The 24,819-nt window shown below is 32.5% G+C and overlaps 1 protein-coding gene across 1 annotated transcript in view; it reads left to right on the forward strand.

Annotated features, from left to right (window-relative positions):
* Cralbp (Cellular retinaldehyde binding protein) overlaps positions 1-19,828 on the forward strand; it is a 47,345-nt gene extending 27,517 nt beyond the window's left edge. Inside the window, exons 4-7 of the mRNA XM_088237874.1 lie at positions 2,248-2,309; positions 12,849-13,042; positions 15,283-15,399; positions 18,740-19,828. Of these exons, the coding sequence (XP_088094000.1) occupies positions 2,248-2,309; positions 12,849-13,042; positions 15,283-15,399; positions 18,740-19,009 (643 nt within the window). The 3' untranslated portion in view covers positions 19,010-19,828. The remainder of the gene's footprint in view (positions 1-2,247; positions 2,310-12,848; positions 13,043-15,282; positions 15,400-18,739) is intronic.
* The last annotated feature ends 4,991 nt before the right edge of the window (positions 19,829-24,819 follow it).

A 24,819-nucleotide genomic window follows, 5' to 3' on the forward strand; every position in this document is an offset into this window, starting at 1 on the left:
CATCCCCCACTGTTTGAGTGGTGAAGAAATCTTAGAAAAGCTGGAAGATCTATGCCAAAGAATTCCAAGTTGTGTGGCGAATCGACTAATCTACACGTTCTGGACATTGGGGCACAAAAACAGAAGTTGCTCTTAGAAGATTTGACAAATATCAGATATGGTGACAAGGTTGCGATTCTGATAATATGTTTGCAACAGAGGTGGGACATCGTAGCATTAAGTATTTAAAAAATGCATATAAGGTTCATCTCATAAATTTAACAACACTACCAACAAGCTAACCCATGCCAGTCCATTGTCATCCCCCACTGTTTGAGTGGTGAAGAAATCTTAGAAAAGCTGGAAGATCTATGCCAAAGAATTCCAAGTTGTGTGGCGAATTGACTAATCTACACGTTCTGGACATTGGGGCACAAAAACAGAAGTTGCTCTTAGAAGATTTAATAAATATCAGATATGGTGACAAGGTTGCGATTATGATAATATGTTTGCAACAGAGATGGGACATCGTAGCATTAAGTATTTAAAAAATGCATATAAGGTTCATCTCATAAATTTAACAACACTACCAACAAGCTAACCCATGCCAGTCCATTGTCATCCCCCACTGTTTGAGTGGTGAAGAAATCTTAGAAAAGCTGGAAGATCTATGCCAAAGAATTCCAAGTTGTGTGGCGAATCGACTAATCTACACGTTCTGGACATTGGGGCACAAAAACAGAAGTTGCTCTTAGAAGATTTGACAAATATCAGATATGGTGACAAGGTTGCGATTCTGATAATATGTTTGCAACAGAGGTGGGACATCGTAGCATTAAGTATTTAAAAAATGCATATAAGGTTCATCTCATAAATTTAACAACACTACCAACAAGCTAACCCATGCCAGTCCATTGTCATCCCCCACTGTTTGAGTGGTGAAGAAATCTTAGAAAAGCTGGAAGATCTATGCCAAAGAATTCCAAGTTGTGTGGCGAATTGACTAATCTACACGTTCTGGACATTGGGGCACAAAAACAGAAGTTGCTCTTAGAAGATTTAATAAATATCAGATATGGTGACAAGGTTGCGATTATGATAATATGTTTGCAACAGAGATGGGACATCGTAGCATTAAGTATTTAAAAAATGCATATAAGGTTCATCTCATAAATTTAACAACACTACCAACAAGCTAACCCATGCCAGTCCATTGTCATCCCCCACTGTTTGAGTGGTGAAGAAATCTTAGAAAAGCTGGAAGATCTATGCCAAAGAATTCCAAGTTGTGTGGCGAATTGACTAATCTACACGTTCTGGACATTGGGGCACAAAAACAGAAGTTGCTCTTAGAAGATTTAATAAATATCAGATATGGTGACAAGGTTGCGATTCTGATAATATGTTTGCAACAGAGGTGGGACATCGTAGCATTAAGTATTTAAAAAATGCATATAAGGTTCATCTCAGTTCTATAACTCCTTAAAAATGACTTAAAGTTAATTTTAAAGGCACGAAAACATTTGAAAAAGAGACAAAGGCTTAAAAGTGGAATAAATATATTTAATGTATCTAATACCTGTCTACATGTGTTTTGTTTGCTCAATACTTCTATGAAAGGTACTAAAACTAGTATTATGCATATGGAAAGTTACGAAATTAAGTTATTTTGACACATCGTGTACCGTACCTTACCGATTGAGAACGGATTGCCTTAGTCATTAATTATGCTATTTACAAAAAAAAACACTGACGCAAACAATTTTTTTCTGACCTTAAATCGCTCGGTTCAAACACGGTAATTATTACGGATTAACAGTTTTATTTAAGTAATAAAAAGTTGTGACAGAATCAATCGAAATCAAGAAAATAAGTTTTTCTAGGAAACGAGGTCTGTGTCCGGGTGGATTACAGCTCTGCGTGTGAAATAGAACCAAAACTATAATATCACTTTTTTACTGTAAATAATTTGTAGATTTTTAAAATCTAGGCCAGTGATCGGCAATAGGGAGACATCAAGTTATTTTTTAAACAATTTCATCATCATTTTCTTGACACACCTAATGATGCATAGGGCACTGCATTGGTTCACCAGTCTTTTGTTACATGAAGGTAAGATGGCCAGTCTTACGCGTCAGGTCAAGTTAAAAAAATAGTACTTATTTGACTATATATTATTTTATTATATTGTGTGCGTAGGAAACCCAGTCTGTCTACAAATATTTGGACGTATTCAAAACATTGTTAATGTTTCTTTTTTGTTTACAGATATATCTTCGTTTCACCATTTCGCGACAACCACGGACGGAGGGTTATATTCTACAATGCGAGTAAGTACAAAAAGGGAATTTTGTCTCCGAAATATTGCGAATATTACAACTTGTATATCATTATTTTTTATTTATATGGCATACCATAATTATAAAAAATATTTAAACACATCATTTATGACAAAACGATAATTTGATCTTTCTGAAATCATTATTTTGTGTGTTATATAACAATGTTGGTGGCTCGCGGCATGTCAACCGAGAAATTATTCGAAATATTGATGTATGCAACATTGTATTATGTTACAATATGCTAAAAGCCATTAGCCAATCCTCCGGAAACTCAATAAATATAACAGCGAGCCTTTTGCCAACTTACTAATCTGGTTTTTTTATATGTTATAAAAGGCGAATGTGTTTATTTGTGACATGTTATTTAAAAGAACTTTCATTCCACTTTATTATATTATCTTTACATATTGTGTAACATTCATCATTCTGCCTATGTTCGAAGATCTATATTTCTTCAATTCTTTCGTGTGTTTATTTTTGTGGAATTAAACCTTTACTGATATCAGTGAGATATTTATCTGACTAAATTATTTCACCTTCAGGCAACGCCTGAAAATATTTTTTGATTCGCATATTTATTTTCGAAACAGTAATATTTTGAGTTTATCCAAATGCTTGTAGACTGCTGGACAACTCCCAGGAAGTTTTTACGATAGACTTATTATATCAGAGATACAGAGAATTTTAAAGAAGGGAATATGCAACTCTAGGTATTTACTGTAACTTATGCTTGTTTATGATGATCATTGGCTGGTTTAAGTGGCCACTTCACACACTGAGTAGCATTCACCATTCTGTCCATGTTTCAATATTTATATTTTTAATTTCTTCCATCTGTAAATACCTAGACTTCTATATTCTCTTCTATAAAATGTTCTTCATCTCTGTTTTGATATATTAATATTTATAATTCACAAGGGGGTTAAAAAATACTACAAATTCAAAACATTGTTTACTTAATTCTCAAGTTTAAGATCTAAATATTGCTAAACCATTGTATTATTAAATTGCTTATCTGTATTGTTTTCAAAAAATTGCATGTTAATTTGTTGTATTTTATTTGTATATGTCAGTATAATATTGTATAAATGTATCTATGCATTTTATTTGAATAGTTGTGGGGCGTGCGGTGAGATTATCGATTAAGGAAGCAGTCATTTGGTACTGGGGACTTACATAAATAAAGTTTTATTTTTACTATTAACACAGAATTCCGAATTAAGTGCTTTGAAATAATTAAAAAGCAATTTTATTCCAAATTTCAGCACCAAATAATAATATTTCAGATTTTAATATTATAATACTGTCTCGTCTCCCGATTTAAGTACTAAATTTGTTGTAAAACCGTCACAATACATGGAAAATAAAATTGAATTGGTATGTTAGAATTGGTTCCAGGAATACTAAATATCTCAATTTGCGCATGCGCGGACCTTTGCAATTCATTTCCGGAAGATCGCCTTAAAGGAACTAAAACACTTACGCAGTTCCATATTCTAGATTAGACTGAGTGCAGTGCATTTTACACCAGTCCACGCACAACTGCGCAGTCGGAAGGTTGTGTGTAGGGTTCCCGCAATTTTTAGAAGTTATTCATTAATGAACATCAAACCCATCTAAGATCACTACGATTTAAACAATAAACTAATTAAAAAATATTTTATGTAGGTTTGAAAGATTAGTTAACTTTTAGCTGATTTTATTAAATGAATAAAAAAAATATACCGATTGTTTAAAGGACAAATTTGATGGGAGGCATTGGATCCATCCAATCTACGAACGGACCGCGCATGCTATATATATATATATATATATTTATATATTTGGATAATTTGTATAGCGCCATTTTTGTGACAATCACCTCAAGGGCTGTGTATGTACACAGGGTGTTCATTAAACCCTGTCACATCCGAAACCACGATGATCAGTATGAGCAAGAAGACATATTGGCACATTAAAATATTTTTTTAGAACTAATAAAATTTAAAAAAATAAAATACCAAAAAAGAAAACGGTTGCTTACTTCTGCAGGGGAGAAACGAGGAGGGGGAGCAAAGGGAGTCTGATACTGCGCCGCGCTCCCTTCACTTCGTCCATTTGCTTTTTAAATATTTTATTTTTTAAAAAATTCTTTGTTCTAAATATTATTTTTAATATGCTAATATGTCTTCTTACCCATACTGATCATCGTGGTTTCGGATGTGACAGGGTTTAAAGAACATCCTGTATAGTCCCGCTACGTATTTTTAAAGAGATGTTTCTTTTATTGGTAAAATCATAATATAAATTTCTGGCGTTTTCCATTTTTTCCCAGTAACAGTATTTTAAATAAGGTTCCCAGTATTTTTAACTACCACGGTATTCAATGCATTTTATGTGCATAGAAGTTATTGCAAACAGATAAATTGATTATGACAGTATATACCTGTAAACTGTGTAGGTGAATGATGTAACTGTTTTTATTTGTGAGAATGATTGTGTATTGTATCCTACATTAAAAAAATGATAACATAGTAGCTGAGATCAAATCATTTGGGTCAGTTCAATGCACTACAAATAAAATTACCTGAGAAATAATTAAATACTAGCATAACAGGTGATTTTTCTTTTGATTGGTAATACCGACTCTTTTCTAACTAACTATGACAGGTTTTTTTAGACTTGTGCTCTGTAATAATACTCATTTTTTTTATGGAACGGCTTACATTCAAACAAGGCTAGCAAATTGTGGAAATTTACTTTCAAAATCAGTGTTCAGGTCGGCAACATTATTTCCAGAAATGATCCTATTAATAGCGTCCACGATCCTGTGATTTGACGCCATTGGATTATTTCCTATGGGGAGTCCATGACCTATCGAAACAAATCAAAAACACTTAAAGCATTGGGAGCCAATATAACATGCACCATTTCAAAAATGACGCCGAGTTTGTTGGAAAAAGTGCCCAAAAATTGGACCGACGCGACAGAAGTAATCACTTCATCTTTCTGCTTAACATCGATCTTGCATGTTTACTCAATTCGTCAGTATCATGTTTTTGAAATAAGAATGATGTACATTTTTATTGTTGCGTAACTGATTTATTTCATGTATATTTTTTCACTAATACACATTTTATTAATTATTTCTGATTGATTATAGTTGAGTGGCAATTTGAAAGCGAACGTGAAATGTGAAAAGTTATTTCTAATTAATTGCAACATGTTTGCACAATGCCAGTAACATTTTAGATTGTGGATGACTCTTATAAATTTTATTTTATTTTGTTTAAAAATTATAACCTACATAAATTCATTCTTGATTACAATAAAAAAAATACAATTTATTCAATTACAATTACCATAAAACGCTTGAATTTTATTTTTTTACCTGTCATGTAAAAGCGCATTTAGAAAATAAATATATTTTGACACAAGTGCGATATAAATATGCTGAAAAATGTTTCATTTGTATTTTTTGTTTAGTATATAAATTGATAGTTTATTAATTTTTTAAACTTATTTTGCGGTTGTAAATTGGCGAATAAAACTGTTGGCGCTTCTTCAAATTATACCATATTAAAATCTGTTGTGTATTATATTTGTATTGTCTATGTTCAGGCGCATGAAAAATACAGATTTAAAAACCAGAATCCTGGACGAATGTTTTTTGCTTGATTACTACTCTCAGAATAATTTCTGGAAAGGAAAATCAAGTGGGGATAAGTCGATTTCGTAGTGCAGTGGTTGGTGCATTTGTTCGGGGTCCGGGCAGGGTCGATGTGAGTTTTTTCTAAGGTGATTTCAATCTGCAATAATTCACTGTCAATGTCCCTGTACTGGTATCTGAAGCGTAAGAGTGATCGCCTTACCTTCATATAAAATATGATAGAGGTATACGGCATTTGGTGTACCAACCCAGTACCCTATGCACCATCAGGTGCAGATAGGGATATAATGAAGATCTGTTATTATGAATTTATAATAATTATATTTCAATGATCCTATTATTTTAATATCCTCTTTCCATTTTGAGAAGAAAATACAATAGAGCATTTATAGGACTAACGACCTGGCATTCCCTGGGTTAAGCGATCACTGTACACACTATCATCATCATAAGTTCGACAGCCCTGGGTGGGCCTCGGCTGTATCCAGGAGTCTCCTCTAGTCTTGGCGGTCTCCTGCCGTTTCTCTCCAGTTCCTCACCTCCAACGTTGTCGTATCCGCACTGATGCAGTCCATCCATCGCAGTTTGGGCCTTCCTGGTCTTCGTCGTCTTTGTGGCGCAAATAATTGAGAATACTGAATAATATAAGTGATCGTGGAATTTTAGATTTGTTGTGGAGTTATTTTACATGAGCTTCATGTTTGAATTGTAGAAGTTAATAAATAAATATTAACGCACGAGTATTTAAGTAATTTCTTAAACTTTATTTTTTATTTTTTTTTCCCTTTTTAATTACTATAAAAAAATACCTTAGAATCATTTGCAGAATATTTTCTTTTCCCTTAATATTCCACAAAAATATTAAAACTGCTTATTTATTAAAGGAGCAAAAATTCATAAACATTTATTGTATACCCATGAACAGGTCATTCCTTTGTGGGATTTTTTGTTTACTATTTTTACTGTTAATATGTATTTCATTTCTTTGTTTTTTTAAAATTATGTTTTACCTCTTATGTATACTGTAAAAAAAATATTAAAAAAAACAAATAAACAATAGTACTAAAAAAATTGACCTATCTACTTCTTCTACCTGCTCTTTGTTTAGGTCTGTTGATCTGTTATGGCAGAAAGCTGCTACTCTTAAGACGTTGAGATCTAGCTGTTTCTCCATCTTTTAGATGGCCTACCATGAAGACAATTACTGCGTGGAATTTCCTTAGCTGGAATGTAAGGGATTCTGGAGTAGTCCATTCTGTTTACATGGTATCTCTAAAATCTTTTTCTTGCTCTGCTCCATCACACAGTATCTTCGGTGCCACAGGTCGGTCTTATTTCTTCATGGCGGATTCAGTCTCTAAAGTTCCCTCCGTGATTAACCTTAAAGTTTTAATTTCTGATGTTCTTAGCAAACTCTTTGTCCCGGTTGTGTCGATTGTTGTTTCTATCATATGTCATGTTTGGCCTGATACAAGTCTTGTAATATATCCGTACTTTGCTTTCTATATGCATATGTTAATTGCTCCAAAAAATATGACGAAGACATCCAGATGTGGCTGAGGCTTTATTGGTCTGCTCTCTAAGTCCGTAGTACAGATCACTGTTAAAAAATTAACGTTAACCATTTATTTCGAAATCATAAATATGCAGATCTCATGATATAAGATAAGTATCTCAAACTAGTTTCAATTAGATCTCCAAGGGCGTGACCCAAAAAAGGAAAACTAAAAATTGATAAAAGTAGGCTGTCACCGACTGTTGTTGTCTGATAGAAATATTCGGCCCTTCGTGCCTCATTAAATCGACCGTCTAGGCCTCAGTTTATTGGGCTTTCGGGTCTCAGTTTAGTTGGATCTCGGACACCTAGAAATATCGGAATTTTAGGCCTCATTTTTTCCCGTTGGAAGCAATCTGTAAATAAAGAAAAATCTGTGACTCTGATGTCCAGAACCACAAAAATATTCTGATATTTTAAATGTCCACACAAAAAGTTAGGTTAGTGAGCGACCGAAATATTGTACAGAATATTTAACTTTTTTCATCAGAGAGGGAAAACATTTCAGAGAAAGGAATATGGAAGTCTATACATTTACAGGGCTTTTGACCTGTCGTTGGCTGTGTTATGTGGCAACTTTACACACTGCGCAACAGTCGCCATTCTGCCTATGTTCAAATATCCACATTTACTCAACTCTTGCATCTGTTGACTTTTATGAAGTAAAAAAGATGAAACCTTTATCATGTAAAAGCCAACAGATAAAGGAGTTGAGGAAATGTGGATGTTTAAACATAGGCAGAATGGTCCATTTTACACAGTGCCATTTTAAACCAGTCAACGACAGGTTAAAATCCTTATAAATACCAAGACTTCCATATTCCCTTCTCAAAAATGTTTTCCCTCTGTTGCAACAAATTTAGATCTGAATAACTCCCCAGGGAGGAAATCCAGTCAGTCTGCAAACATTTGGACAAACTCAAAACACTGTTTTATCATTAACTAGTTTGAGTGGCCGACTCACACACTGTGAAGCATTCCGCCTATATTTAAACATCCATATTTCTTCGATTCTTCTATCTGTTGATTTTTGTGAATTCAAAGAGCCGAAATCTTCTCTGAAATTTTCTTAAATCTAGTAAAGATAAGTCCGTCTCATAGTGTAGTGGTTGGCGCGTTCGCATATCATGTTTAATATCCTGGGTTCGTTTCACGGTAGGGTGACGTCAAACATTTATTCAAAAGGGTGTTTTTACATTGCAATATTTCAGGATCGATGAAATCGATCCTATGTGTTAATGTATAAAAGCAGAGCGCTATGTACATATTTATGTATACATGAGCGTAATTGCTTCTTTAGAGAAGTATTACTTTGAGGTAGAAGCACAGATATTTATACAAGTAAAACCAATCTTAAATTATTGACCAACTGAAATAAGATTTTTAGCCGAGATCGAAACGTATTTAAAAAGCAAATCACAAATCAGTCTAGTTTTTATTTTTTATGTTAGACAATTGCAATACAATATCTAATGATTTGTATAGACAACAATCCAATATATCTAATTGTGGTATTTTTTAATAGTAATATAATATGCTTGGGATACTTTAGTAAAAAACAAAAGTCTGCTAGTAAAATAATATTAAAAAATCGGTGGTAGGGAGAATCGAAAACGCCTGCCCGACGCGTGCGGATGCTGACAATGTAGTCCGACACATTCTGAACGCAGGAGTAGGTTTCGGTTGAGCCGAAGTTGTACAGTTAAATATTAATCCGTCAGGGTTGTTGTTATTATCCAAAAACTTACATAAAAAACAATAAAAAACGTAAAAAAATCTTGGAATAATCTGGCAGTCATAACTCATATTCTGAGTCACAGCGCTGAAGAAATTGAGCGTCGCGTCGCGTCGCGTCGAGTAAAATAATAACCTTTCACTTTTATAGGCGGACTATTCCGCGCTGCTGGAAATGATGCCATGAGCTATTGTGTAACAAAAAGTGGGTTTTAAAACTATTTCAAGCCTGCGGCCATGTGTACGATACGCGTAATGATGAATTCGCCGAATCTGGGTACACGGATGAAAATTGATTCGTGTGTCTTTAAAATGGTATTAACAAGTATTACAATGCCCACTTTGGGAGTTGCGAAGCGTGCGTCTGTAAAGTGGGTCAATCATAACACTGCCGGTATTCGTGCAATGTTCATATCGCCTTTTTTATCGTCACGTCCGCGTCCGTCCCTTGCACTTAATTTAACGGCTAACAACGTATGTTGTTTATCAGACGGATGATATAATTTTATCCATCCGAGGCCGCAGTCTCAGGCTGGAGAAAACCGGATTCAACCTAAACCCACGGGAGCATTTCCTGAGCAATAGGGTTGTTCAGTCGCACACAGTCCCAGTCAGTTCAGATCTTAACTAAAATCTCACATCTTTGTTAATCTTACCCTAAATTTTAAATCAGAAAATATAATACCCAAATTTAGCTTAGTTAGAATGTAAGTTTACGTATTTTAAAAATATTTTTTTTAATAATCGGGTTGTGGTCCCGTGGCTAGTGTCTCGGACTCACGGATCAAAGGTCCGTGTTTCGAATCCCACTCTACCCCAACTTGATTCTCATTCCCATTTAGTGAGTTATTTACAACTCGTTGAAAATGGCCCTCAAAATTAAATATTTGCGTAAACTATAAGAAAGCAAATATTTCTTTGCTTTCAAAAAAAAAAAAAAATATTTATCAAAAACGTACAAAAAGTAAAATACAAATTATCAAGTCTAAGTTAAGTTTTAATATTTATACATTGTGTTTTTTAAATCCTGTCACATCCGAAACCACGATGATCAGTATGGACAAGAAGACATATTAGCATATTTGAAAAAGTATTTAGAACAAGGGAAAATTAAAAAAATAAAATATTTAAAAAACAAATGGTTGCTTACTTCTGCAGGGGAGAAGTGAGGGGAGTGCGGCGCAGTATCAGACTCTCCCTTCACCCCCTCCTCGTTTTACTCTTTTTTTTGGTATTTTATTTTTTTAAATTTTATTCGTTCTAAATAATTATTTTAATGTGCCAATATGTCTTCTTGCCCATCATCGTGGTTTCGGATGTGACAGGGTTTAATGAACATCCTGTATACAAAATTTTATCTCTGAAAAGAAAATATGTATTCCCATGTGCATCAGAAATTTGATACATGTAGAGAAAAAAAAATGTCCAAATAAAAAGAGAAAAACACAAAAAAAATCAACATAAAAAAGCACATTCCAAAAGCCAGATTTCAGCATACGTATGTCTCTTGAGCCTGATGAGATTTTTTGTTTAAAGTTGTAAAGCGCTTTTGAGGTGATTTATGATAAAAATGTCCATAAATAAATCAGCCAAATATTAATATTATTGTTATTTTGTTGAAAATTGGAATTAGAGATGGGCGTTTCAGATATTTAAAAGGGGTAGCAGCTACAGTTACTCTTTCACACATTAAACTGTTTCGTTAACCTGTTTTTAAATAACAGTTGAGTGCAGTGTCGGCAGGGAGACAGTCACGGTTTCGCCCATGAACCGTTTAACTGTTTTTTTTTTTAAATAATAATCTTTAATATTTTAATTAGTTTTTCTTCACAGAATCAGTTAAAAAAAGGTTTCAGCGGTATCTAAAGAACTGTTTTAAAATAACAGATATATATTTATTAAAAACTAAGAATTTTGCTGCTTTGGGCCCTAGTAAGGTATAACGATTCGTATCCGTAGAGGAGAACAGGTGTTATGCAGGCGTTATGTAGGCTTAGCGTTAAACTAGTAATAAAAAAAAGTTATTCCAAATATTTATTTATTTATCCATAATTTTAAAAACATCTTACCGTGCCGCGGATACGTCACTCTCAGTATTATCATTACCCAGTAGTGCATATAGTACTATATTAGTACTGCAATCGCAGCGTATCTGGATCAATTTTATTACATAAAAGGTAAGGCGATCAGTCTTACGGTTCAGGTGCTAGTCCAGGGACTATGAAATATTCTAATGTAAAAACACCCTTTTAAATCAATATTTCGTGTCAATCATGTCGGGAATCGAGCCCGAGACCTCTTGCGTGGTAGGCAAACGCGCTGACCACTTCACCACGAGGTTGACATATTGGCCAACCACCAATTAAATAATTCATATAAAATCATTTAATCACCTTTTTAAACAAAATGCCGGATAACAATTTCACTTTTAATTTATCCACCAATAAGTATTTTCGATTTAGATATGTATTTTTAGAATACCTAGTGAATATCATTTGAATTCATATAAGTATATCAAAAATAGGTACAATAAGTAAGCATATAATATTAAAACAATTACAAAATAAAACAATTCAATCTAAAGCAATGTGTAGGCATGGATCGTTCCTGCTTGTGTCACTTAAAGCTATGTCCTTGTTTATTTAATAAATTTATGTACAAGTTATATTGTTATTCAATAATAATTGTTTTTTTTATAAAATTTACATTTAAAGCAATAACTTTGTGGTTTTTTGTTAGAGTAAAATACATATAAAACAGCTTTGTTTTTAACAAAAAAAATCTACAGACCGGATAGAACTTATTAGTAAAGTATATTATGATAAAGAAGCTTGTGTAACTTTGAAACCGGTAGTAAAATATTTAAAAAATTGGTTAAAAACAAAGTTATTTTTTGAAATTTTTATTTTAATGAATTGTCTTTATTTCAATAAACAGTACAAAACGTGATAATGATAAAATAATTATTTATATGGTTTTTTTTTTAATAATGTTTAGCTGTTCATCTTTATATTTATTTTCTTATATTTTATATTTTTTCTTATCTTTTCTTTAAAACGGCGGCTTCCGTGGTGTAGTGGTCAAGACGCTTGACTCACAAATGAAAGGTTCCGGGTTCGATTCCTGGTGAGAACAAAAAAATTCAATGTGATTTTTCTCAAGCCTGGGTGTTCTGTACTGTAGTTCACCACTGTACTTCTGCCTCTTGACCTGTTGCGGTACAAAATAAAAGATTTTTAGTTTTTACTAAATAAAGCCTTTTAGGCGTATGTATAGGTACAGTAATTGCTATATTGAATATTTGTTTAGAAAATGTATATTCTACTAGGCCAAATTCATACTTTAATATGTTTATTGTTACCTACAATGTTTGTACATAATATTTTCAGATGATTTGTTTTGAAAAGGTTTTATAATTCATATTTGAAAAATAAGATGCTAAACAAACAAACCAATTTTCGGGTTGAGATTTTTGTTCCTAAATTACAATCAACTCCCGCCAAGAATAAAAAAAATGACTTGAATATTTAAAAAGCACACAGGTATGTAAAATTTAAAAAAAGTAATAATGTTTTGTTTGGTTTTGCAGAAAATTTCAACCCCGTAAAGTACACGTCGGCAGACATGGCTCGAGTGCACTTCTTGACGTATGAGACACTGTTGGAAGATGACGACAACCAAGTGCTAGGATTTACCCATGTGGCTGACGTAGATGGACTCTCCACCAATCACATAACACGCTGGTCTCCTAGCACATTCGCGAGGATCCTTCGGCAAGGAGAGGTGAGAGGATAATAATTGAGAAATTATTAATTTAGAGAAATCGCTTTTTAAGATTTATTCTCGTTTTGCTGACCTGTTGCAATGTTAATATAAATTCTACTTATATTCGTTTTATGTATTTATCTGGTGAATTTATTGAAGAGGTTGAATTGTTAAACTATTTTGATCTTAAGGAACTAGCAAATCGTCAAATTTTTACCAAGAATTTGGCGCTTTGGCATGAAAGAGGATGAGTTTTATAACAAAATGGCAATATTAACTCAAAAGTAATACACAGTATGTAAAGTGGACTCTTAAACCAGCCGATGATAAGTCATAAGCCCTGTAAATGCCTAGACTTCCATATTTCCTTCTTTAAGGTATTCTCCATCCCTGATGTAATTTGTTAATCTTAATGACTCTCGAGGGGATGAAATCCAGTATTTTGTCTACAAACAATTGGGCAAACTCAAACATTGTTATGAAACCAACTGATGGAAATGATGATGATGATGATGATAAATAATATTTATTAAAATTTGTATAATATTGTAAATAATTCAGTCAGATGCTTTACAACAATAAAGGTTTCAGTTCTTTTACTTCACTAAAATTAACAAATGGAAGAATTGAAGAAATGTGGATGTTCAAACACAGACAAAATGGTGATGATGTTACACAATGTGTAAATTGGCCACTTAAACCAGCCAATGACAGGTCATGAGCCCTGTAAATGTCTGGACTTCCATATTCCCTTCTTTAAGTTATTCTCCATCCCTGTTGTAATTTGTTAATCAAAAGTAATGATTCTTTAGTTATTTCCCTAAGGAAATGAGTCATCAATGTCGTCGTCAAAATCATTTCCCTAACCGCACTTAGTAGCGAATAGGGCACTGCACTGGCGCTCCAATTGCAGCGTATCTTGACCATATTACTGATTGAATCGGCATTTACTTTGTGGAATAACATGATTAAATATATCATTCAAAAATTACTTTGTTCTTAGACCACTCGAGTTTATTTTTAAACTGTTATATGAGTTTATAACACCTGTAAATGGAAGGATCTGCGCTTCCCAAAACTAGTAGTGCTTTAAATTAAACTCAAGTGATCTAAGAACAAAGTATTATATTACTATTAAATACTATTACTATGTATTTAGACGATTTTCGTTACATGGATGGTAAGATGATCAGTCATGCGCTTCTGATCACGTCATCAGCAATGAAATATCGTTGTGTAAAAAAACATTTTCAGTAAATATTTCATGTCAACCATGTCGGGAATTAAACCCGAGATCTCTTGCGTGGTAGGCAAAAGCGCTGACCATTTGACGGCGAGGTGGACCTTTTATACCTAATGAAAACTTATCATTGAAAATAGGTCCCGAAGGGATTGTGGCCACGAGCCTCGAGGTGAAAAATTGATTTTATTGAATTATTTAAATTGTATTTCGTTTCTTTATACGCCTTAGGGGCTTTCGCGTTTAACAATATACAAGTTAGTGGAGTAATACATATATGTATATCTGTACCTCAAAGGATAAACTACGAGTCATATTGAACGAAATGTTCAGGAAACGAGATTACGTGTTGTGTGATTTCCAAAACATGATAACTTTTGAACCAAATGAGATAATTTCAATCTTTAAAGAACTTTCAATGTAAAACAATGATTACTTTGATAATAAAATTACATATTAAAATAGTAAATCTAGGACCGCTGATGTTTTTAGCATTAGAACAAAGTAAACTTCAGATTTTTATTTCAACTTAAAATAACGTTTTTATGACGAAAGCGGACTTTGGTGTTTTATTCACGTATAAAACTGATTATTACAATGATTTCTTCATTTTGAAAATCAAAACGGCAAAAAGCGGACATCGGTGTTTTGTCCTCTGAGGTTCAGAGATAAAATGAATAAAAATGGTTAACATCAGAAAAAAGGCCGATTTCACAACGGTCGCCGTCACAGATATATAAAATCTTTCCCAAATCACAACTCCGTAAATTAAGGGTAGATTGATTTTTATTGAGTAAATTATATTTTGTTATTTTTCTTTATTTTGTGGCCGCTCTTAGGTAAAAAAATATGCAAAAAGTGTTTGAAAATAAGTCATGTAAAAAATACCGTATTTTGCGGACGATTAGACGCATCGGACCATAACTGATTTTTGGTTGAATTTTTAGATTAATAAAGTGCGTCTTATGGCCCAAAAATTAAATACATAAATAATTTTACTGTTTTGTTTTGTCTGCAGCAATCAACACCCATGAGGCACAAGGAAATACACTTATTAAACGTTTCCAAACCAATAAAATACGTTTATGAATTTGCCAAATCTAAAATGTCCCCTAAGATCAACAATCGGATGTCGGTAAGAATATTTTTAATTATTTATTTTACTTAATAAATTGTTAAATTTCGTGAAGTTTCGTCCGATTTATTCTTCTCAATTGTGATTTTTTAAATTAAATATTGCTTAATTTTTTTTGTTGTTTATAAAAAAAAAAGTCTTCATTCGAATCGTTAATTTTTTATTCTCTCCTTAACAGATCGATCTCTTGGAATAACAAATTTTTAAATAACAATTTGAGTTCATTTGAGTTACCGAGTGAAAACTGTTTAATTTGTAATAGGTACTCTTTATTCTTTCATACACGCTGATACCACATATAGGTACTGCATATCAAAGGAATTTCGAAGTGTTAAAAGTTTCAAATGCATCCAGTTATCTAATTTAATTAGTGAAAAATGTCCACAAATTGTACTGAACAATAAAGTATAGGTGTCAGATGGAACCTTGTTATTCCGAGGGTTTGAGATTCCGATGCCAGTTACAAATAGATTTATTCGTAATAATCCTTCTAGGATATTTTCATTTCACTTATTTTGTGGACAAATTCATACAAAAAAAAACATAAAATATACTATGTAGTTTTTGTGTCTCCCGTAAAATAGACTTTTGTTGGGGTTTCTAAATATTACGATTCAATACGGTCTTTCCATGTTTTTTGATTTTAAATAAGCAAAAAATTACGATGATAACGGTACTAATATTTTTTTTCGCGCTACGTCGGATACATTTTCTAGAAAGGTTTAAAATACGAGTACGCATATTTTGAATTACTCGAAAACAAGACATTTCGCGCCCTGTAGAACAAAGTGCACGTATGACGTTTTGGCGCCAAACTTGTACGCAATATTTACTAGAAGCGCAGTGGGCAGTCATAACGCGCGACGTCAAAATGACGCGATGCCAACTGCGGGCTGTTTTGTATGTGCTCATTTTCAAACCCGAAAATTATAATTGAAAACTTGTTTTGAATGCATTGATAGTTATATCATTAGAATTTATTATATTTTTAACGTTATTCCTGACTTGTGAAAATACCCTATTATTTAACAGTTTTGGAAATTAATTGCTTTGGTTGAGTTTTAAAGTTCAAAAGTTATTCTTTTTAGGTCAATAAACCAAATCACCAATTAATGGTATAAAATTTATTGCTACATTTATGGTTATCTACGCAATTAAAATGTTAATGTATTTATTTTCCTCAGTAACGCGATAGTAAATACAATGTTTTAAAATCATCAAGAAATCCTATATGATCCCTTAAAATACCTCGATTCCCATAGTGTAACTTCTTATGAAATAATGCAAAATATTGTGATATCTTATTAACCCGAAAGAAACATTGATTGGCATATGCAAGAAAGACTCACGGCATAACAATCCATAAAAAGGCTATTTGAAATTCTGCAACAAACATCAACTGTAACTTAAGATTCCTGAAGGTGGATATTGAACTTAGCACGGAGTTGACCACGGACAAATGGCAGAGACGTTGGGACTCCACTCCAAAAGGTAGATGGATCAATTCCTCTTACCCAGACGTGAGGACGAGAGTTCGATACAAACATTGGTGTCTAAATCACCCTGCAGTTCAAATGATTTCAAGTCACGGGGAACGCAGGGGTCGACTCTCTGAGGGTCGACTCCATTCTTTTGCTCTTGATAATAATCCAACTTGCGCTAGCGGCGCGTTAAATCAAACGGCCGAACATGTGTTATGGCATTGTCCTTTTCTAAATTAAGAAAGGTTGGACGGTCTGTTGGATGTTATCAGGCCAGTCTGGAATTCTGACTTAGTTTAAAACAGTAGGCATTTCATATTATTTACTCAGTTCGTTAGCCCATGGGTTAAAAATGGGAGATTCTCAGGGGTGCCCAAAATATAGTAACCGATACTTTTGAAATTCTCGTCTTCGAGAGAATGTGCTGAATGATTGGTATGAACTAAACTAATATTTTGTGCCGTTCTTTTCCATCAATGGGAAGTAGTGTCGCTAACGCTTGGTGTTGAAATTGTCAAACGTAGTACCTACCTACTAACAATCCTTTCACTGTGACTTGATTAAATTGATGTAGTTAATAACCCTTAAATAAGCGGTGCTACATGCGTGATTGTGGGATTTATCTTTTAATGACTTATATGAAAGGAATCAGAGTTAGGAAATTTTAAAAATAACTAATTTAATAATATTAATCTAATTTAACGTTTAGAAATTTATAAATTACTAGATATAGGTTATTGTGATACAAGAAATAATGTTTTTGCTACCATTCCTACAGGCCGTGCCTTTGTGGGATAATTTTTTTGTGTTTTTTGTGACTTATGTATACCTATTGTAAAATGCAAAGAAAAAATAGAATATATATATTTTTTAAATCATGTTTGCAATATGGTCATGAGGAAGAATGACAATATCAGACATAAGTCCCCTATGTAATTTTCCAAACTCACAGTGAAAGGGGGCATTGAAAGAAGTAGAGTTCAACTCAAGTATAATCGCGATGTACAAAATTGAAAATTTTGAAAGAGTAACTAGTTTATTGACAAAAATGTGCAGGAGTGCTTTTACTGTAACTTGATCAACACCTCATCGTCGGGTAATTAGGGTAAATATACATAATAATAGAGATCTTAAAATTACTAGAGATAATGAGTGAAAGAGTATTTAAATGGTCGCCAAAATCCTAATAGTGTTAATTTGTGCCTGAAATTGACATATTCTATCAACTGAGAAGTCGTACATTGGCAACATGTCTGATGATGTCATTTAGGAACGTTTTTGAATGACCCAAGAAATACTCGTACATCTTTTCAAATCCTCCATCAGATAGGGAGGAAAGTTTATCTTAAATCTTTTTTATTTGGAATTTATTTACTAATGAACTGGACGATCGAAATATTTATTCCCAAATTGACGATAAATAACGAATATATTATATATATATATATAATAGAAATGTAAAAGAAATGACGAACTGGAAAAGTAGTAAACGGAACATAATAAGTTAGGATATAATGTGGATCGACGGTACAGCTGGACGAGGACAACATAAAAAGATTTGATTTGATAAGATACCCGAATTAAAACCTTAAATTCGGTTTATTGAATTTTATTTTAATAAGAAATTTATTAAATCGATGACAAGGGATGGAATATATATTGTATAAGTACTATTTTTCTATCTTTCCCAACATGAAAATGGTATCCACAATACAGTAGGGTGGATAAACCTTAATATCTTTGCAAACTATGCACAAATTAGTTTTCCAGGGACTGAAAAATTGCTGTGCGATATAGTGCAATGTAAAATTTCTAATATTGATTTCAAATACAGATTTACATGCATTGTTTTTTCGCAGATACACGGTGATTTGACGTCTCTTCATTCAGCTGTGAAGCCTATGTGCCTCCCCAAGGAGTATGGCGGTGTAGTTCCAATGGATGTCATGATATCGGAGTGGAAGAAAGAGTTGCTTGTCAAGCGACCAGTCATTACATCGTTAGACGATATGGATATTGTAAACATGAGTTGTCTCGCAAATGGAAAAACTGGCTCCGACGAAAATAACAATGCCAAGAAATATAATTACAGCTTACCCGGAAGCTTCAGAAAACTTGAGGTGGATTAAGAAAACTAATCAATATCCTCTTTATTACTGCGTACTGTTAAAAATGTGTTCTAATAATCCAACTCAATATATCGCTACACCAATGCAATAGTAGTAGAAATAATGGTTGTTTAATGTGAATAATATAACATGTATTTTGAATTGGTGGTCAGCTAGTGGAACACCATAATTAAAAACTCACGACTTTAATAAAGTATCCTTTTTTTCTTCCAGCTGTTTTGTTATATATAACCTGAAACATTCAACCAAGATAGAGAACTTTTTTGATAAAGAAGCAAGGAAATTCCGGCTGTTTGCTTTATAACCTGTCATTGACTTGATCACTCGATCGCTTTATTCACTTTTTCTAAACTTGAGCATTCACATTAATTTCTTAAATTCCTTCATCTGATGAGTTTTGTGAAGTAAGAGCTAAAACCTTTATCGACGTTCTACTAAATTATTTTTAACTATTTGACGACGCGATGCCAGGAAAACTACTTTTAACCTTTGTAAACTCCCTGGGGATATATTCCAGTCTCCATAATATCTTCAAAATATTGTTGTTAAAATTTAATCCATCAGAGCGGTAATCGATTATTCAGTTGAAGAAGGATTATTTACGTAAATTTAAGATGTTTAATATAGTGTGTCAATATTTTTAAAATTATCTTTGAATATTTCACTTAAATAGGTTATTACTTTGTAAACTATTGTTATTTTTAGATTAATTTACCAACTGTGAAAATACTGTATTAAATAGTTAAATATTGTGATAGTAAATCATTGGTAATATTTTGTATGAATGATTAAATTTTAAATAAAAATATGCACCTTAAGTCTTATGATTTCTTAAAACTCATATATTGCATTATATTTAATGCTTCTAATATTAAGTGTACTCATTTTTGCCCTCGCTTTTAGTTTTGTCAATAGATCTGATGTTTCTAATACTAGATCAAAACGAAGAAACTAAATAAATAAATTTTTAAAACGGAATTTTGATAATTATTTTGGGTGAAAGCAAAGTTATTGTCACTGATAAAATAATGGCGATGGTGATTTTTTAAAGACTACACGATTTAAAAAAACATGTTACTTATCAAATTCCTTTAAAGGGAATTCAATAAATTTTCAAAACTAATTTAAAATACTATCTTCCCATAAATAGAAATACAATGCCAACCACTTGAAATTTAAAATCTGGCCATTGTTTGCCCTCGGTCCATCTCTTTAAAATAAAATGTGTAACCTATCCATTTACTGAATGTGGTCAAGAGTCAGGATATCGGTAAACCAAAGTATGTTTTCCTCCAATGGCCACCCACAAAAGAATAAGACAAATTCATAAAATGTTTGATCAAACCAAAAGTTCCCTTACCGACTCAAATGTCTACCCTTGTTTCTGATCTCAATCAGAAAATTGTTTCAGTTATTTAAAAAAAAAGTCAATTAACTCTTTTAAAATATAATAACAAACTTTACCGTTTGTGATAATGATAGATATTTTGTAATCGTGATAACTTATTAATATAATACATGTGTAACTGAACGTTTAACTTGACACTGGCAAAAATATCCAGTTTAAGTCGATGATTGGCAATTTAAGATTATTGAAATAAAAACGAATTTATAAAAATATACGTGTGTATGCTGTAATGGCCAAAAGTGGTGATATAAACAAAAAGGAGACTGAAGAGAGACTGAGACTTACTGAAAAAAGTAAGCTGAGTAGGTGCCTTTCTTAGTTGTTTTATTTTTTGCCAGATGTGAGAAAAGTCATTTTCAATTATTGTATGGTAATCTCAGCGGGAATCAAACCCTGAAATCCAGCATTATATTTTTACATAACTTGAAATATTTTATTTTGCATTTATGCGGTATTGGTCAGATTCACAATAAAATCATTGAATTGTTGTTTTTAGCGTTCAATACTACGGATATTAAAATATTCCCAGTAGGGTGAAAAAGCCTCGGAGTAATAATGCGTAACCTAGAGAAACGCCCTATCACTATGTTTCATAGAACGCAAGCGATGTTGGTTTGTTGGTTTGTTTAAAATTATTATGGCCCATTGTTTTGCTACGAACTGTAGTTAACTTAATACCCAATAGTCATAAAATGGTTTTCCTACGTTTGGGCTCCTCTCTAGATTACGCATTATTACTCTTAGGAAAAAGCCAATAAACTAGCGGTTCCCAACCTTTTACCATGCGCATCTCCATCAACTTTCTACTAAGACTTTTTTTATCAAAGGGAAACATTTGCGTTTTTATTATTTACCCAAATATATCTATTTTGGGGCCATTTTCAACGAATTATAAATAACTCACCATTAGAAAAAAGGAAGCAAGTTGGGGTAGAGTGGGGAGGGGCGCAACAGCAGCCACGGAACCACAACCCAATTCAAAAGATCACTAAGCCCCCCCCCCTCCCCCCATCATCATTCTCACCTTCAAGTCAATTGAACAATTGATTAAAATAAAAATGAGCGTGTTTATTTTTAATCCAATTACAGATAAATAATCGGTCTTTCATTATAATCAGTGAGAACACTGGGGCAGAACTTTGTTAAGCAATTAATGAATCCTTGTCTTCATTGTAGTCAGTTCAGTACACAGCGGAGATCATTTTCGACATGTAGTATATTTTTTCCTTGGTTAAGAACCCGTGCAATAAACGAAGAGGATATTGAAATGAAAAGTTCCACTTTAGCAACACTGATCGCGCATGGCTGACAACTGTGCAAGGCAATCTGTGTCGATAGCTATCATAAAATCTATGTGGTCAAAAACTATAGAATAAGAATAGTCAAGAAAGAGCGTAGAATCATATTTGAATACATCGGACTGCGGCCGAAAATTCCCACTTTCGCCGCGCGCATTCGTGACGACGCCGTTGCCGCGTAATGTTGCACGGAGGGAAAAAATATAATTATCACACAAACATAAGGTTAAAAAAAGCAATCTGTTAATTTCTCTAAAATGTTATTGTGTACGCGGAAATGTTGATTGATACAACAGAGTAGATAAGTAAAGGGTCATTTATTAAGAGCAATTGAATTAATGAACTTTGAACTCAAAATATGAAACAAATTTTATTTTACATAAAACTGATATTTTTATATCATGTTAAATAATATTTGATGTTTTAAAGATAATGTCGGTCAAATGTCCACCACAGAGTTATTTAATCCGAGGTCCAATTTTCATAATTTCTCTCATTATATGATCAAAGTAGGGTAAAAAAATACTACCCTGGCAACACTAACGAAATGTCCATTTTGATTTTTTCGACAATCTGGTAGATGGAAAAATAATTAAATTTTTAAGTAATGTATTTGCTACTTACACATTAATTTGCTAATTACACATGAAATGTGATCCCATCCTGTTTCTTTAAGATCCTAGCAGTATTTCTACACTTTAAAAAAACACAACACGGCATAGTTGAATTCAAATTAGGAGTTGTGGACTGAGCGACGTCTACGAAGAAACTAATGGGTCAAGACTACTCATTGATGAGTAGTTTAGACGCCTTCTGTTTGATGCTCGTATGCGGTTTCTGAACTACTCCTTTTTATATGTCAAAAACCTTATTTTGTAAAAACTGACATTTATTGTGTGTAATCTTTATTTTATTTTTCAAAATTGTGTTTGAAAGAATCACACATTTTAAAAAGAAAATTAAAAAGTATATAATGCGACTTCATCATTGAACTCTTTCATTTTTTGTTCTTCACATTTAAGGGTTATATTTATAATTGAAAACAGTTTCATTTTTTTTTTAATATTCTCCTCAATGATCGATATACTTTGGTGTGTGTTTGAAACTATTTTTATAACACTTTTTCATTTTGATTGAAGTACTCCGAAACATGCACTTTGAATGCGTCCACCGCTTCTTCTGACGTAAAAAAAGTAACTAAAGTGGAAAAAGGGATTTGAAAAAGTCTAAAATACTTTATTTTGAATTTGTTTTTTTTAAAGTCAAATTCACATTTCATACGAGTACATTAACAATGTTAAAAAAAATACTGAGTCCATGTAAACATTTTGAAATAACTCACAATAGTGAACAAGCTGATACAAATATTTTAACAACAAAATATTAGGAAATTAAACTTTTGAACGAGATTTATAATTATATTTTCGCTTGAGAACACAACACAACATGATTATTGTGCAAACCCTTTCCCTAGGAATATGAATAGTTTTTACAGTAATTAACAGTTATTTTTACAGCAATTTACCATCATTAAAGCAAAAAAATCAAACGAACCATGGTTTGACCAGCAAAATATATTTAAATATCTGAGGCATTTAGATGGATATTATGCACAACTCAATAACAGCCGATTTTGCAGACGACCTATTAAAAGTTTCCTACTCGTTTTATTCTTTGACACAATTTTGGGTTCTATCTTAAGATAAACTTTAAATGTGTAACCGTATGTAAATATTTCAAGCGGTACAAGTCATATTTTGGTTCTTCTCATATTTGTTTTTTTCATTTTGTTAAACAAAAAATGATACAAGTTACTTGTACTTGTTTACCTAATAGTACTTTCAAATTATACGACATTAACCAATTTCATTATGGCAATTTTTTTTCGAACTCGTACCTCTTCACCCAACCTTCTGTAAACCTTATAAAGTGGAACTGCATCTCAAATATTATTATTATAAAAATGATTGATTGTGTCTGTCATGTACGAGATGTGTGAAAAAAAATCTTCTGAAAATATGTAAATGTTTTAAAATCGGTAGAATTTCGATAGAATTTGGTAGATCGGTAAATTTCACCCAAAATTGGTAGATATTGCAAGGATCGGGTTGGCACCCTGCCAATTGTTCTTTTTTAAAAATAAATAACACATTTTTTTATTCGAATCTTAAAGTAGGGCACACATATCATACATATTGTTATGAGTGTTTTAATAATAACATTGCAAATATATTTAATTTATAAATTGTTTATCACATATGTCTTGACCATTATTTTAAATTTTGGTATGTTTTTTTCTTCATAAATATTTTTTTCCATTTCGTAATACTTTTAAATTGCTTTAAATAAAATTGAATTTTGTGACTTTGCCTTTTTCCTAAATGGAAGTCTAATTTTGTTCTTTTCTTTAGTATTGTGTTCGTGTTCATGCTGGTTCCGATCAATTGTTTTCCAAAATTCTGTTTTTTTATTAGAGTTTATAATTTTATGAACAAATATCATTGTATTGTAAAAAAATCTTTATTTATATGTTAATAATTTCATTTTATTTACCATCGACTTTACCCTCGTGTATCTGTTTTTTTTTTTCAAAATGATTCTAAATGCTTTATTTTGTAATACAGTGTTTTTTTTCATTTTTGTGTTTTCATCAGGAGTCAAACCCAAAACCATTCGTGCGTGAATCAAGCGTCTTAAGCATTACACCACCGATGCCACCGAGATGTTGAATATATAATATATCATAGCTTTGTATTTTTGGTAGCGTTTTTCTAAAGGACATATGATTAATTTTGAGTTTTTATTCAAAATCAATATTTGTGTTTTTATGATTTACCCAAATATTACAAATTTTTAGGGCCATTTTTAATGAGTAGTAAATAGAAAATGGGAACCAAGTTGTGGTAGAGTGGGGTGTGAAAGCTCGAACCTCTGATCCGTGGGTCCGTGACACTAGCCACGGACCATAACCCGGTTCATTATTATTTTAAGATTGCAGGAGCAAAATGTTAGAAAACAGGAAAAAATATATCCTGAGGCTCAAAGGGATGAAATTTCAGTGCCCAGGATTCTAATTAATCAACTGAGGCCCGCAGGGCCGATAA

Source organism: Micrasema longulum, unplaced genomic scaffold (assembly GCF_059751315.1).
Source record: "Micrasema longulum isolate JH-2025_06_02 unplaced genomic scaffold, ASM5975131v1 h1tg001795l, whole genome shotgun sequence".
Taxonomy (NCBI): domain Eukaryota; kingdom Metazoa; phylum Arthropoda; class Insecta; order Trichoptera; family Brachycentridae; genus Micrasema; species Micrasema longulum.